This window comes from Seriola aureovittata, chromosome 9 (assembly GCF_021018895.1).
Source record: "Seriola aureovittata isolate HTS-2021-v1 ecotype China chromosome 9, ASM2101889v1, whole genome shotgun sequence".
Taxonomy (NCBI): domain Eukaryota; kingdom Metazoa; phylum Chordata; class Actinopteri; order Carangiformes; family Carangidae; genus Seriola; species Seriola aureovittata.
The window spans coordinates 2,161,215-2,178,661 of NC_079372.1; the positions used below are offsets into that span (position 1 = coordinate 2,161,215).

The window sequence follows — 17,447 nt, forward strand, 5'->3', positions numbered from 1 at the left end:
TGTTACTTAACCACACTATCTGGACATATGCCCTCTTTCAAGTGCAATACACTGCAGAGCATATACTTTCCATCATAACATTTTGCTGACCACACTGCTGTATTATAGAAATTTGACATTTCATTGATTTCCACTTATTTCTGCACAGTATGAAACTCGAGTCATGGTCTTGTCAACTTGTTTGAGTTGTGTAATTCATCACACTAAACATCAGGTCAGCTTTCATCTTTGAAAAAGTTGAGGTAATGCAGTGCAGACTTCTAAAATCAATTTGCATTTAAACTGCATTGCAACACAACTGTCACACTGACAAAAATGAATGCAGACTTGATGTTCATGTTGAATTACACAACTCAAGCAAGTGTCAAAGATCTGCTGATTAACTTTCTTATCATACAGAAATGAATGGAAACCAATAGTTGCCTGTATCTGAACACGGTCAGCATGAAGGATAGAAATACTGTACTTCAGCTGTAGATGAGGAAAAACGTCCTGATCTTTTTAAGTTGGTTGCATCTGGTCTGTGATTTGAGTGATTGAATATTATTGTAGTGTTAAACACAAAGGAGTGATCGTCACACATTAAAGTGAGGTGATCAAAATGTGCCAGCAGGACAGCAAAGGCAAAATGTGTGACTTCGACATGCAGGTCCTCATGCAGGTGAAAGCACACGTGCACACTTATACATCTGTTCCTTGCGCACGTCATTCGGGGCATATTGCCAAATTATATTTCATAGAGCCTTTCATCTTGGATGAGATGCTGGAGTCATTAATAAACGTCAGAGCACGTGTCTGTCTTGCACACACGCGCGCACACACTCATCTTTATGGACCACTGATAGCATATTCATCAGTGGCTCATGACGATAGCAACGCCTTAGCTCTGACTGATGGAGGCAGCCTGCAGTGTCTGCTCCGGCTGGGAGTGCTTTGCTCTGGATTAGCTAGTCGATTCTCATGAGCAGAACAATCTCCCTGTGTCGCCGGAGGAGATGACAGGGTTGAACGATTACAAAGAGGTGAGTGTGGAGACTGACGCTGTTAACACGGTGGTGAATGTATGGGAGGCCCTCACAATTTCCACAGCCAAAATGTGATGTTTCCAAATTGCTTGTTTTGCAAGTTCAAACCCCCAAAATATTGATTTAATAATATAAAACTGAGATAAGCAGCACATCCTCGCACTGGAGAAGCTGGAGCCAGGAAAGATTTTTGCTTTGATTAATGAGTATCAATAAATCAAGTAATTATTTCAGCCTTGATGACGTCTGTCCTAGCATGGCTAGATGCTTTCACTAAACAAATTATAATCTGAATTCTATCGAATTCGAGGCCGTCGCAATTAATTCAGATCAAAGGTATTTAAATGACGATGTCACTCAGGGCATAACTCCCTCCCTTCTAGTCAGCCAGTGTCGATCAAGCAGTCTCTGATTTAACATCACAGAATCTGACATCCACATGCTGGCAAGCCTATTTCATGCTTCAGGTCCTTGGAGTAATGGGGGCTGAACTGTGCGAGAGTGGGGTTACAACCGAGCTCGACAGTGAGCAAAAAAACTGATCAGAGAGAAAGATAGGCAGTAATCTCAGCCGCATTCCACCACGATCTGCGTCTGCCGGCTTAAAACCCTCTCGCTTGTCTGTGGATAGCATCAGCCACACTGGCCAGAGATTGCACGACTGTTTTCTGAGAGGCGCAAAGATGCGAACGGAGCTCACCGTACGCAGTTACTGGAACTACAAAAGCAAACAAACAGTATTTTTCTTTGGTGGACTGAGCATGAGAGATTTACAACCATCTTCATTTTTGATGTTCTGTTACAGAGTTACATAACCACCCCTCTCTCTCATTTTCACAGTCTGTACTGGTGCCGGATCCACAGTAACCTGCCAAAACAATGCATTTGTTTTTAAGTCTGTCTCCCATATATGATGTAAAAAAAAAAAAAAAACACTAACAGTGAGATTACGGTCCTTCTGAGGCTGCAGATGGACAGATACACGGAACAGCTTTTCGAATTTCTTGGTCATGGAGATTAGCAGCAGAGTTTCCATGAAACTGGAGGAGGTGCTGGTCAGGTCATGAGGGATGGTTGGATGGAAGATGAGATAGCTGGTAGATACGAGGATGGATGGATGGATGGATGGATGGATGGAGCCATTAAAATACAAGTGGAGGAGTGTGAGACTGCAAAAGAGACAAAATGGCAGCCCTTTGGCAGCAGTGATAATGAAGGTGCAGGATGGCAGCTATCCTCCTTCATGATCTTATTAGCTCCATGCTATTTATCATCCTCCAGTGTTTTGCATTAGTATGCATTCAGTTGACAAATAAATGCCGCTAGAAAACACAATGAGACCTCTCTAGGATATTGTAATTGCATAAATGTGCACTATTTGCTTATTTGGGGGGATAACTAATTGTGTATACATTGCTGTCTGAGTTGGTGCGTTAATGAATTGGCTTACTAAGGTGGCTCCTCCGGATAGGAGCTGCTGGTTGAGGTTTTATTCTGGACTGCTTATACCAGACATGATGAGAATGTTAATTGGTTGCATCAGGCCGGGCATTGCTGCCATGGTTATGCTTGATGAGCTGTGCTGGTTATTTTCAGAGAAAGGTCTTGTTGTGAATGAGTGAGAATCAAATGGATCACAAAGCAACAATTTATGTGAGTCTGTCTCATTCCAGTCCCCACACAGAAACCGTATTCAAATTCAACCTGTCCATTCTATTAGATGGATGGACAGATTAGCTGAGACAGGAATCTAAGAAGTGTTTGAATGTGTCCATGCGTGTGAGGCAGAGTAAGTGTGATGAGTTTGTATGTGTGTCCGTGTGTTTCTGTGCATATAGTTGAGAAATGACCTTCGGTGCTTAAGGCTAACGATGCTGTTATTTATAACAGCATAACAGCATCGTCTGAGCCAAATGGGAGGGCAGTCACTGTGTCACCATGGATATTTCATCAGTGTGTGTGTGTGTGTGGACTCATCCACACACACCCAGTCAGCGTACCTATATAAGGTAGCTTCTACCACTTTGACGAAACCCTGCACTCCTTCAAAATCAAACAAACACACACATCGACAAACATATTCTGTTGCCAAAAATAACTCCTGTCACCTAGAAAAGTAAAGCCAAGATGACAACGATGATTTGGCAGACAAATTAGAGTATGGAGGTGCCAAAAACGGTCCTGTCACCTCTTCAGAAACTCAATACGATTGTGGGAGTGAAATATGTAGCTAATGGTTGTGGAGTTACATTTGTTCCTAGTTTTCAAAATGAGCAGGGCCTCTGCTGACAGCCTCAGTAAATAAAGCTGGAAGACTGAAAGGTCCGTCACTGCAAATGTGAGTTACCTTTTCAATGACTTGCAGCGAGCAAGTTCTGTCATCCATCCATGTATATTTGATGAGCTGAGGAGGGATGGACAGCGCCTGAAAACAGCAGCCAACAGTGAGATGAATTTGGTTTGTGACAGTGACAAAGTAAGCAGCCAAATTAATGGGAGTTTGGCTGTAGAATAAATGTGATTAGGCACTGAGGTGTTCAAATAGAGAGCTAGATCAGACATAATAAAAGCTCCAATCAGTCCATCCTCACTGAAATACATAATTACTCCATGCTCTTAGAAAGCAGTGGCTAAACTGACTTTGCATGTCCCATTATTATTATAGCTGCTCTACCATTACTCTGACTTGTTTCTGACAGGCAGCTGATTATCTTTAACTCCTTCCAAATTGTCTATGTGTCTGCCACAATGGGAAGAAACCAGCTAGCACCCGAGGGAGATGCTTGTTGCAATCACTTGCAGCACAGTCAGAAAAAGAAGGCAATTATACAGCCAGGACCAAACTCAGCTGCTTTCGCAATTATGCTGAGCTGATTGACATATATGCACAGATGGATGTATGTACGCACTCAGATGCATATAAATACAGGTACACGTCCGCATTCCCGACCTGATCCTCAGGTCAGTCAGACATCAACAGGCTGTCCAGTGGAAACCAACAACAGCTTCTGTTTCACCGCCTGGTTCACAGAAGGTGTTAATCCACAGGGTTAAGCCCACTCTGACATCATGTCACTCATCTGAAAAACACTGCTTTCCCTGTGAGTGACAGCCGTGCGGCATAAAGGAGCAACGCAATCCGAAATGATTTTTGGGTGTCGATTCTTGACTGGCAGGCCAGGCAGAGCTGAGGGGGCTGGAGTTTGATGTGAATTTAACACAGTGATGATCAACACCTGAACATTTGTCCGTTATTCTGCTTGGAACTGAACTACAGCAGGTAGGATTTTACAAAATCTGCTGCTATGGTTACAAGCAAAAACGAGTGCATGACTAATTCCGGTTTGTAAAGACGGACCAGGAATCACAGAGGCTGACATAGAAATGTGAGACGGAAAGGTGAGTAACTGACCACAATTGCAAATTCATAACCACACAGGCAAACACAGCCATCCACGGCCTCCAGGTGTTTGTTTTGCTTTAAAAGCAATAACTGTGTCACCACCACACCTCAAGGTTGAGCTTGAAAGACAAGACAAAAAAAGCTCAAAAAACATACAACACAGTTTGACCACTTTTACACCACATTTCAGTTGCTAGCACTAAAAGTTCTTCACAGCTAAACCAGAAAACACAGAGCTCAACTGTCCTGTTCTGTGAACTTTTACCTCTGTGTTCTGGCTATTTTTAGTTGAAGGGTGAAGAGCAGGTGAACTACCAGTATACAGATAAAATGCAGGTATTTGGAAGCAAAACAAAACCAAAAAAAAACTGCAGTTGTTCTCACAACTGCAACATTTGTCAACTGTTGTAATTTAATGCTTTTCCGCTAGAATAGTGTGAAACCAGCCCGGCTGATACAGCAGCGAACTTCCTGTGTGAATGTAAAATGTGACAACCCCTGAGCAGTGTTGACTATAGAAATAGATCACAAAACTTTCTTTACATAAAACACTGCTGTTTGAGCTTCACTGTACAAAGTCTGTGGTCTGTGGTCTATTCACTGATAAGCACAAGTCAGTAAGAGTCATGGTGACATTTCTTTTTATGTTTTTATAGGTCAAAGGTTGGATCACCACATTAGCAACCATATGTCTGCAGATGCCTGAAAAACACACGTCTCTACCAGCTCAGCCTTTGCAAATCAGTTGGGAAAAGAGCGTTAGTCCAAACTGACATTAAGCAGAACTGACTGCAGAATAATCAATTAATGGTTCAGTCTCTGCCCCCGTGTTCAGATAATAACAACAACTCTGAAGTCAGTTGGGGTTAAAGTCTCCCAACGGCTCATCACCGAAACAGGTGACGGAGTGACTCACTATCAGTCATGACACCTGCCAACACGTGAACGCGTCGCTGTTCAGGAAAGACAGATCTTCCCTCGTGGGCTCTGTGCTCCAGAAAAGACACTGAACAATCCACCTTTGGCTTTTCACTGCAAAACTTTTGAAAGTGCAGGACTGAAACTCATAAAAAAGCAGCCGCTGCACTCCCACTCACTCACCAGACTTTCCCTGCTCCGCGTCGGGCTTCATCCCCTCCTCCGAGGCGGGTTTTCCAGAGGATTCCAGGATCTGTCAGGAAGGTGCTGGAGACTTTCAGGGCAGACACAAGGGAAAAAGTCCAAAAATCCTCCTTTCTCAAGCGGCTCTGACTGTGGTCACGACCTTTTTTTTATTTTTCCTCCGCTAAAATCAGGCTCAGCTGACACCAGGAAGTACATCCAGGAGCTGCTGCTGTGTCTTTCCCTCTCTGAGTGTACCTGTTCAAGGCAACTCCCATGCGTTCAGTAATACAGTGCAGCCCCTCCCCCTCAACTCAAATGGTTTTCTAGGTAAGGGGGGGGGGGGGGGGGGGGACTCGGTGACGCTGTCACTATGATTTTCCCACATAACTCAAACATACACACAGACACGCACCAATGAGGGGAGGAGCCAATCCAAGGTGTGGGTTTACAGGCAGGTGTGTGTCGTTGTGTGTGTGTAGTCTCACACCAGCAGGCTACGCAGCAACAGGTCTGCCAGCTGTTGACTTGCCCGAGGGTCTCAGTAACCTAATACCTTTAAAAAAAAAAAAAACACTTAAGGTATCATGAACACCTTGAGCGCTATTAAAGTGACCCCTGCAGTGGGAAACACTTGCACATGAAAAATGTTTTGTGAAGTTTTTTTCTTGCTTTTACCTTCATTATGCTTTTTTCAGCAAAACACCTTTTGCTGGTATTTTTTTTTAAGGCTGTCTCACCACATGTTTTACTAACATACAAACTAAGGGAGTAGTAAAGAGTAAAGTAGGAGCCTTAGCAACACAATAATGGATGGATTTAGAGCTACAACCATGGAATACACACAGGATATTGTAGTCATTGAGTGGATTAAAATACAGCTCCCTTTGAAATTGTAATAAACTGGATATGTTTACCTTTCATTGTAACAGCTATCTTTCAAAGCCTTGTAGATTTTAGTTTAATTACATAGTTATAATTCCTCTGGTTGGCATGTAAATCAAGCAAACAGACTCAATGAACAGTTTTAGTGCAGATGGAGGTGTATGCAATTTGTTCACGCATCTCTGTATCCTTGCAATGTCACGTGTTTTGAGGCAGGTGAGTGAAGGATTGATGACATCTGTGTAGTCAGACAGAAGAAGCCCTGATTTGAAAGAAAAGTGATAAGCCTATGTATTCATGAAGATTTATTAATTTGCCTGCAAGGACAAAGATAAAAACCTCTTAAAGTGAGCAGAATGATGAGTCAGACCAATAATGTAATCCCCACAATTTAAGTGCACATACAGACGCAGTTATAACGAAGGTAAAATAGCAGTGCAGATCAAAGACTGATTGGATTGTATCCTGAAGTTGTTTCTTTCCTTTCTCACGACAATACAGTGATTAAGAGTGAAACCATGTTCTCTGTGCAGCCTTTTGTATGCCACCCTAAATATTACCAGTGCGTATTGTTATGAATGAATAATATTTTAGCAAGTGATTAATCCACATTCAAATGGAACAATTCATTATGAAAAAGATTCCCCACCTCACAATTCCATATTGTTTTATATTTACATTCAGTATGTGGGCCACACAGCTGGTGCACTGCTGCAAAAATAAAATGAGTCCACCCACACTGTACTGCAGTAACAGGACCCCCCCCCCCCCCCGCTGGCCTCCTGGTGGCCTGTGCTGTGTCCAGATTCTCTCAAGCTCCATTAATCAACAAGGCCACTTCAAACCCCGATTTATAGAAATATTCTTTCAGAACCTGCCTCTATTACAGTGTGGCAAAACAATGCAGGTTGAGAAACATGGATTTAATTCAAATCTAATATTTGTTTTAATGTATCTATCAAGAATAATTAACTACTGACCCATGATTAATTAGATGTGCCCATTGGAGCCCCCATAACTCCCCACAGACCAGAAAAGCACCAAATCACAAAACTGTGAACCCTGTTTGACTGTTTCTTATCTAGCTAATGCTATGCACACACACACACACACACACACACACACACACACACACACACACACGCACACGCACACACACACACACACACACACACACACACACACACACACACACACACACGGAGCGAGAGATAGAAGTGCCTTTAATCCTTATTGCTGTTATTTCCAAGTCAATCAAAACTTGATTGGCTCCTCTGCAGTGTGACATCTGAGAATCATTCAAAGTAGCATCCTTCTCTCTGAAAGAATAAAGCAGCTAAAGAAAATAATCTCTTGTCTATTGTGTCCATGCATAATGGGCCAAGTGTGGAAACTGAACTCAGCTCACTCAAAGGGGTGTTTGTGGCCCGTGCTGGCCTGCGCTCAACTGACGAGCAGCAGACTAAAAGCTGGAGGTACAGGCACAACACACTACAAGTTTCGTTTTTGTAAGGCCAGATGAGACCGTGAGCACAGTCGAACAATCACTGCACAGTCATTGATTTTTGTTGGACCTTATTTTATTCTTGCAGTCAGAAGGTCGCTTCATGAAATAGTAACAAATGCCTTTTAATGGCAGTCGAGAGGACGGCTGCAGTAGTTATACTGGCGATAAAGGACATTCATGTGCCTCTGCCTCGCACCCAGTGGCTGGAGATTACATATCCAAGGATGAGTGATGACTCAGCAATTTCTCCATTCTGGAAAAAAAGAAACTCAGAGAGAGAATCTGAGAAAATATATAATAGTGTCATTTATCATGTGAAGCTGTGGGTTGTAAAGTTATTTAAGGAATCATGCTGGTAAAATTGTCTGCTGGAAGTGCCTGAGAAATGACTGCAGGGCAGCTCCCTAAATGCAGGATGACCTGCAAGTAGGTAATTTGATGACAAAGAGGTCATGCTAGCAGGATCATTACTATCGTTCTGGGCTACCAAGCTTCCAACTGTGCAAAAGTGAAAATGCTGGCACATTTGACAAATGCAAGAAATGCGCACGGACCACATTAACAAAGCCATCTTTACTTGCTCAGTAGATGGCAGACTACAACATATTAATTACACTATTCTTGTTCCAGACCTGTTGGGACATGCTAGCCTAGTGTAAGGTAACAAGGAAGTGGTCCAGCTGCAGCTCAGGCTCAGACACTTATGAAGATAAAGAGCTAATCAGCAGGTCCATTGGGTTTCCTAATTAAAAGAATGTACTTGGCACGCGCAGGTTTTTACACTACGTCAAGACAGCCTCAAATCACACAAGAGGGACTGGGGAACAACAGGAAATTAGCTTTCTGTGACATGTATGGCTTGGAGTGCATAATGATACTGAAGAAAAATATTTACCTGCTGAAAGCAGTTTAAGTGAAAGTGCTGACGCAAACATTGCTCTTTGTTTGAGCAGCGTGCACAAGCACACATGTTTCTAAGTTGTGGGATGCTTAGAGGTGATGAGCTGAGAGCACTATCCCTTAAATGAAAATCAATGGAAGCAGCCAATCTCTCTCTCTGCAGATTACACAATACCTTCAAAGACAGCAGCTCCACCTAAGACGGCCAACAAGATGTCAACCTTTTATTGTTCATGTGAGAAAGAGGTGAGAGTAAAAGAGAGGCAATGAGAGGAAGATTAGAAATTAATTCAACGTGTGTGTGTGTATGTGTGTGTGGAAGCAGATGGTCAACTTCTTATCACCGCGGCTCTTTTCAGTGACTTGTGAACAAGGTGGTGTCCATCTTTTTAATGCCTGCTTCAGCACCACCTAACTGCCATTGTTGCAACACACAATGCACGTGTTAATGGACACCCTCTCCTCATAAATTCCCACTATCCTCTTTTCCTGTTCCCATGATTTTTCCCCTTACTCTGCAGCTTGCACTGCAAAAACCTTGAGACAACCCTGTGCGAAAGATCAGTCACCACAAGTCAAAAAGTGTGAGGCAGAAGAGAAAAAAAAAGTCTTTGAACTTAGAGAAGAATGATTCGCACAGGAATTTATTATTACCTGTCTTGCAAAAGATAATGGAGGGAAATGTCACAGTCTTGTAGTGGTAATAGCAGTCTGTGTCAAAACACTTGTAAAGGGTAAATTATATCTGGATTACATACAGCACAGAACTGCTGCTGCACTGTTTGCCGTTGCTTGAAATTTTCAAGCACATTACCAGTCGAAGTCAGAAGTCAGTATTATGTTTTTTTTTTTTTTTTTTTAAGTATATTTTTTTGGGCTTTTGTGCCTTTATTGGACAGGATAGTAGAGAGAGACAGGAAATGGGGAGGCAGAGAGGGGGAATGACATGCAGCAAAGGCCATCCGATGCGGGATTCGAACCAGGGCCGACTGCAGCGAGGACTGTAGCTTCTACACATGGGGCGCCTGCTTAGACCACTACACCTCACGGCGCCCCTAGTATTGTGTTATTAACCATCCGAACAGAATGTAAAGCAGTTCAACTGACCTCAAACGTGACCAACCATAACATATATAATGTTTACATCAGTAATAAAATAGTAATTAAAAACAATTTAGTTTATAATACTCTAGAAAGTAGATAGAGTAGAAAGAGTCGGCTACATTTTCAACATTCATGTTCCAGGTCATTTTACATGCCCCTATTTGATTGGTCGATGCAGTGTGGTGCCAGATGGTATTGTATTGCTTTTAGCAGAGCCACTTCTTTTCTCCTACAAGTTTTTTTTTTTTTTTGTTGCCCTATGTGAAGGGTCCTCCACTGTGTGGTCTCACAGGAATGAATGAGTATTTTTAAAGCAGTGCTGTTTGTCCATCTGAACACAGTGTAAGACAAGAAAAAAATGACAGGGTCATCTGACTTCTGTTATTGCATTTTGTAAGTTATGGCATGTCGTTGCAAACATCACCTACATGGGCCACACACAGATAACTGCAGGGGGTTTGAGAAGGAATGCTGAGGTCCCAGATTTGTTATGACCTTCAAGAGATTGTCATTTCCTCCCACCCCCGGTCTCCCTGCTCTTTCACCTCAGGCAAAGCACAAAATGGGAAGGGTGATATAATGCAAACTTGAAGTCTTTTGTTCGAAATGAGACCTAAAGGTGTGCAACCTTATACTGTTGATGTACTGTGAGTCTGAAAAGTATCTGTCTTGCTGCACTTTATCTTCTCTGACCTGCTTGCTGACTCATCTGGATTTCTTTTTTTTTTTTTTTTTTCCATCTACAAACCCAGGCCAGCTCCTTTACCTCTCCTCCTCTTCATCAGCTATGTTAGCTCTCTCGCCTCTCTGTTCTCCCACCTTTCAGCCTTCATGTTCGGTAATCAGTGAAAAGGAACCACCAGCCATCAGGTGCCACTCTGCTTTCTTCCAGACCTGCCAGCTCCGACAGCCACCATCCCTCTCCACCATCACCCCTGCTGCCAATTCACAAGTGCTAGGCGCCAGCCCAGATTAGCTGCGCGTGGGCCTTTTTAACAGCTATTTGAAGGACAGGCAGAAGCTACTACAACCAGTCACTCGGTTGTACCAGTTGGCTGTTCGCCTCGTGACAAGCCTCAGTCCAAGGTGGAATACAGAAATAGCAAATGCACCTCTACTAGCACCTTGGCACAGTGCTGCACCAAGGTGTAAATCCAAAACTTAATGAGGTGTAGGTGTTAAGTGAAAATGTTGGAATGGTTTTTAAGACAGCAAAACAAACACACACAAAACTCTCAGGCAGAGCCAAACACAACATATCACATGACAGAATACACAGTGTTTTACTCGATGTGATTAGAATTGAAGGCGCTAATTCCCATCCACGCTGCTCCACACTCAGCAACAACCAAGCAAGAATCATTAGAGGTCAGGGGTCCGATGAAGCCAACACAACAACTTTATTGGCAATAAGCAGTCATCACAACAATGGCGGAGCACAACACCCACAGATTCTCACTGCAGGTATACAAGGATAGGATCTGTCATATCAATGATCAATACTTCATAAGCCTTCTGCAAGTCTAAAAAACATGTGGACTGAATGAGCAAACTCCCCTCACTGTCTCTGGGAAGACTGAAAGCTGGATTGAACTGGCATGGGACACAGCCCAGAAAGACCTCTCACTAGCAGCTTCATTCAGCACTGTGGAGGTGGCAGTGTCCATCAGTAAGTTCCTGGGGATGGATGCAGATCAGTAAGAGCAGGTTTAAATTTCTGGTTTTGAAGGGAAATGTTTACATTTGTTTAGATTTCTTGTAACTAAACATGTACATGAAATATACATTCAGAGAACTTGTTTTTAAGAAAATACATGTAAATATATATGAGTTACTTTGGGTATATGAGATTACCCATTGCTTCAAAATATATTTGGTGTGACTTGCTGATACTATTACCAGCAGATTGAAGGACTGAAGACCTGCTGAGCTATCAGATAGAAGAGCACATTTGCTGTTTCTGGCCCATTTGCTAAAGCAAAAAAAGAATTTCTGACAGTCTGAGACCTGCCACTTTTGGGTGCACTGATAGTACACATTACGCACAGTCACCCTTGCAGCGAGCACTCTAGCAACCGTCACTGCAATGAAATGAATGAAAACACAAAGTCAGTGCTAGATTGACGTGCTACGACATTATTTTTAGACCAGCACTTGTAGTATGACAGGTGACAGAGAATTGTGTGTGTGAAAAAGCCTTGATTTTTCATAATTGAAAGGCAAAGTTAAATGCAACACTTTGGAAGGTTAATTTATTTCTATAAACCGAGGTAACCTGCCACTGAATGGATTCCAAGGGGAGAAAAGAGAAGAAGACAACAACAACAGCATTTGGAAAGGGCTCATTAAGGGAACAGAGGTCAAGACAAGTATGCGTCTTTGGGAATTTTTCAACACACACACACACACTAACACACACCATATGAACTTGTTTACCAAATGACCGTGACCATTTAGAGTCACGTTTAAAGAAAAAAAAAAAAGGCCAACTGTAACCACTATGTCTGAGCATTTCTGAATAGCAGTTTCTGATATGTGTAAATTACAGTGGAGAGGTCTGAATATTGTTGCTGGAGGCAATTTAAGTGCCACTTACCCACTGGCTATAAGAGGATTCGGTGGGGGCAGGTGTTTTGGAAAGTGTCAGTGCATGAGGAGAAAAAATGGAAGTGCTCAGCAGAGAGCACTTCACACATGCATCCACACCCACGCATACACTTCCCCAATCTTCATTGTTTTTATGTTCATTTCTGTCTCTCTCTCTCTCTCTCTCTCTCTTTGCTCCACTGTGTCTGTATGAGTTTCTCTCATTAATCAGAATAAATACACAGGCAACACTGCGTCCTTACGCCTCACCTTGTCCTCCGCCTCATGGTGCACTTCAACTCATTTTTTATCCCCGTTTCTCTCTTTCCTTTTCTGTTTCTCCTCCCGTCCTAAGCCTATTTAGTCTCGACGCCCTGTCCGACCACTTTGCACTGACCTTCCTATTTAAACCAGCCCACATACCAAGCTTCACCCAGCTCGTGACATCATTGCCAGTTAATGTGCAGGAGCAGCACCTTAATGATACAGTGCTCACTGCTTACGCCATTTTCCCCTCCCCTTCCTTGGCTCTCTGTCTCTCTCCTACTGAGACGAATTTGCTGATAACACAGCCCCTCAGTCCCTTGTTCTCACTCTGATGAAACTTGTGGTGATATACGTGGCCTTGGCCACTGCAGGGGGTTGTTGGTGTGTGTGTGTGTTTTTTTTCCTGAGTCTGCACATTTACAACACCCAGGAAATGACTACAAACCGAATGCACCAACATTCTGAGGGAGAGTGTGTACATGTCCTTATACATAAGCGTTAATTTAATAATGTGCACGAGCCTGTCCATATAACTAACCTGATCAAGTACAGTGTCTGCTCTCTTGATTTCCAAATGACTCCCAAATGTACAAACTATAATTCAATCTTCGGCATGTTCTGTGAATTCATGAGCTGGATGTGGAAAAAAACTAACCACAGATCAGCAGTGGTGGAAGAGGTCCTGTAATCTTGTACGTACAAGTCGTCTTACCTAAAAGACCATAAAGATCATTTGCCCCTACCCTCTGATTTGACCCACAGGAGCCCCTCCTGTAGCAGAGCTTGTACGGCGACAGGCGTGCTGGACCTTCGTGGCCATTGTTAGAATAATAAACATGCGGTTACGTTTATGGAACAGCCACAGTTTGGTTTGGTTTAGGCACAAAAACAACTTGGTTAGGTTTAGGGAAGGATCATGGTTTGGGTTAAAATGAGTATGTCATTTTAGTTTAGATGATCTTCGTTGTCATGGTTACAACAATAAACACAGTGTTGTGGAACAGTCATAGATAGAAGAAACAACAATGACTATCCGTTTCAAACGGGAAATGAACAACAGTGTGTCCATGTCAAAGTCCTGTGTTTATTGACAGTGACAACAGAGAGAGACAGGGAAGGCGGGGGTGGGGGTGGGGGTGGAGTGGGGTGGGGGTGGGGGTGGGGGGGGGTGACATGAAGCAAAAGGCCGGGGCTGCTGACGTAAGGACTCAGCCTTGATATGTGGTATACGCTTTCTACTGGGTGAGCTCCCGGGACGCCATGACAGTCTCGTTGCTTGTGTAAAAGTGGAAATGTCAGAACGACAAAAACAAAACAATAAAACTTCAAAACTAACAAAATTATTTGAAATTCAAAACCTTAGTATTTACAACACAATCATTATGCTGGATGGCTCCATTTGTCCTACATTTTTTATTCAAATACTTTCGATTCATTGTCAAATTGTATTTACTGTTGGGTAGATTAATATGACAACACGACAAAATATAGAATCTTATATTGAAAAGTAGTAAGTAAATATTTTTCTTCTGAAATGTGTGTTTAAATGATACAGTGAAGTACAAGTATCTTAAACTCTATTTAAGTACAGGTCTTTGGGAAAGTTCTTAGTTATGTTCCACCACTACACATCAGGTAACAGGTTTGCACTAACAGACCATAGTAACAGTGCCTACATGTGAGCGCTCTCAGTACCATCAAGACATTGACGTACACAAATAGGAGAGCGGAGAGACCTGGCAGCCAAACAGACCCTTAAGCAGACACTCTAATGAGAAAAGGGCCCCTGGGGGCTGTCTGGGTGATACTAGAGATCCATACTGAAGCTGGCAGCCTTACAGGATCCACAGTCCGAGAGATGCTTCTCTACTGGTGCCATCGTTAGCTGCTTTGAACCTCTCTACAAGACTCCAAGCCCTTGAAAGAAGCTTTTGTCATGAAAGAGCTGGAACATGGGCACAGACTCCAGATAAAACTTCTATAAGTGTGTTTGTCTGGAGAGCTGATGACGTTAACGTGGGACCCATCGGACCACCCAGTCGGAGAAGAGTCTGGGAATACTGGAAAGTTTATTGGCTGCTCTTTGGGATGGGTCATGCCGATGCAAGTGACTGAACATTTACAGCACAACTATAAACAGGACTGACTATGGAGCATGACAGTATTAACTGTTGACAAAGCCAGATTGTAGCATAATTTTGCCAGAGGATTGGAAGGCATGAATCCAATAAATTTAAAACCAATAACAATCCAATCCAAGAACCGTGAGAATGTCTCCACTAGCAATAGTGTAGGTAAGGACTGACTTAGCAAACTGACAAAATGTACAAAGTGTGCAGGCTCAAAGCTATATTATGTAAGATTATAATGTGGCTTTGTTTTTTTTACCATTTATATGTTTAATTAAAACTTACATTTACTTACCATATTGATAGTTAAATTTCTCTTACTGAGAGAATTCATTTATATAAATGTATATTTAGTACATTTTCAGCCAGGACTATTGTTGACTCACTGTATTACTGCTGAATGTGCTGCAGTCATATAAAGTCTCTGTCCTGCTGCACAGGTATCCAACACAAGGCTAAACTCCCGGAATACAAACTGCACATAAACAAGAGGTGGTCAATTATTGCTGTATTCCTGGTTCAGTACTGACGTGCACACAGACCACATTAGGATGCAGCCTTTGTTACAGTTTGATTAACTGAGAAGCTGGACTCACTGAGTTCATTAGCAGCCAGGAGCAACCGGGATAACGTGTAATGGATGCTCATTGTTCCAACGACAGGTGCAAGCAGCAGATCCTGAAATGGAAGAGGGAACGAAGGACGCACATGTACTACTCTACTCTTGCTCTCATCCCATTATGAAATGCTGGTGTACCCTTGGTAAGCACTTTATCTGAAGCTCAAGGTCTCACGGATTTACTCAGGCCTGGATGTGTTTGTGTGCGCATACATTTTTGGATGCATATGTATTAATTTCCCTCACCACAACATCCAGCAGAACGTCTGCCGTGGTGGCAGTGAAGCAGAAAACCTACTTTTAAGTCAACCAGCTCTGGTTCTTACCTTTGTCCAGGGAGGCATCTGGAGAGTTGAAGTCCATGAGACTGCTGATTTCAGTCTTGTAGCTGAGGTCAGTGGCTGGAGGCTTCTGCCTCGGATGGGGAGAGGGATCTAGCGAGAGAACAAATAACAAACAGTGTTCACAGTTAAAATAGAAGGGATTTATATACATAACAAAAAGATACTGGAATTCATCAGCGTTCTTGGAAATGAGATTTGAGGTCACACATGTGTAGCAAGATCATGTGAGATGCAAAGAAGGGAATTTACCTCTCTGACTGTTAAATATACAGTATCACTCATTGATTACTGTTACCTTGACTTCTGTTTGTGGATTATGTTTGTGCAGCATGCAGAAGAGGTAGATATGCATCTGGAGCTCCAACAATCATTAAAATTGTTCCTCAATGAACAAAAATATACCGCAGATCACAGAATGAATGTGCAGGACACAGACTGCATGAGGACGTTTGGGAAACAAAATGATTAATGCAGCTCATCACACCAATCAACTCCACACCGTCCCCCTTAGCATACACATAATGAACTTTTACTCCTCACTCCTTCACTGCACTAACTCCACAGGAGCTTACCATTCATCAACACAGCTACTGTCTCTGGGGAGAGCACGGATGCACAGCCGTTGCAAAAGCATACAAGCTTAAACACATGCAGGCACACAAACACAGTCCCTGCTTTGAAAGACTGCTGCATACAAATATTAGCATTTTTATGACTAAAGTCTGATTTGATTTCTGGTGAGGTTCAGTGATTTCTAATATAGTTTTTGGTTCCCACCAGTGGCATGTAGTGAATGCATATTGAATGCATTGCTCCCAGTCAGCTCACATAAAAGTGTTTGCTAAAATGGCTTTGTCGCTTTAACATGTGCAGTCCACCTCTGTGGTTCTCCCAGAGCTGCCCACAGATGCATGAAGAGTTTTATTCCAGGTGTTATGAGTGAGAAACTAAAAAATATTTTAAAGTATTTATAATTCTGCTTTGCTCACACGAAGTAAAATTCATATTCCAGCAGACCACATCTCTTCACTGTTCAACCTCGGCTCCTCTTTGGCCTCCTCCTCCTCCTCCTTCTCCCCCCCCCCCTCCCATTCTTTCTGCCATCCGTCCACCACCCACCTATTACCACACTGTTACTGGTTGAATTATTTGCGGTAATTGAGCACAGATGTGTCTGGGTGAAGAGCTCGAGGTGTAGGGGTGGTGCTGTCATTATGGTGAGATTAGTCATCACACTTGTGGAGATGGACTTATGATATAAGGCTACAAATAACAACCTAGCTGCCTGTCCCCACTTGAGGCGGGAAGAGTGCATGAGGGCTGTTTTTTTTTTTTAAAACTGCATATCACTTTGCAACCCAGCACCTTGCAAATATATATTTTTTCCAACATGCCCATGGTGTACCCTTTGGCACCAGGGACACAGTTATCAGTTTTTTGAATAATGTAAAAATTCACAGAGCATACTTATCTGCTAGCTTTAAGCTGCTGCTGCTCAGTGACCTGATGAAAATGTTTTATCTTCCTTACATCATGCCCCCTGTCAGGCCCTCAGCAACATTCAGAAAGGAAAGGGG

At 42.7% G+C, this 17,447-nt stretch overlaps 1 protein-coding gene across 8 annotated transcripts in view; it reads right to left on the reverse strand.

Annotated features, from left to right (window-relative positions):
* The window catches only part of kazna (kazrin, periplakin interacting protein a), a 176,159-nt gene that overhangs the window by 38,134 nt on the left and 120,578 nt on the right, over positions 1–17,447 (reverse strand). For 7 of the 8 annotated variants that reach the window (XM_056384870.1, XM_056384871.1, XM_056384869.1 and 4 more), the window contains one exon: positions 15,853–15,960. In XM_056384870.1, coding sequence (XP_056240845.1) covers positions 15,853–15,960 — 108 coding nt within the window. Of the gene's footprint in view, positions 1–5,529; positions 6,862–15,852; positions 15,961–17,447 lie in introns of those variants that run through there. The other variant, XM_056384875.1, reaches the window with a different exon arrangement.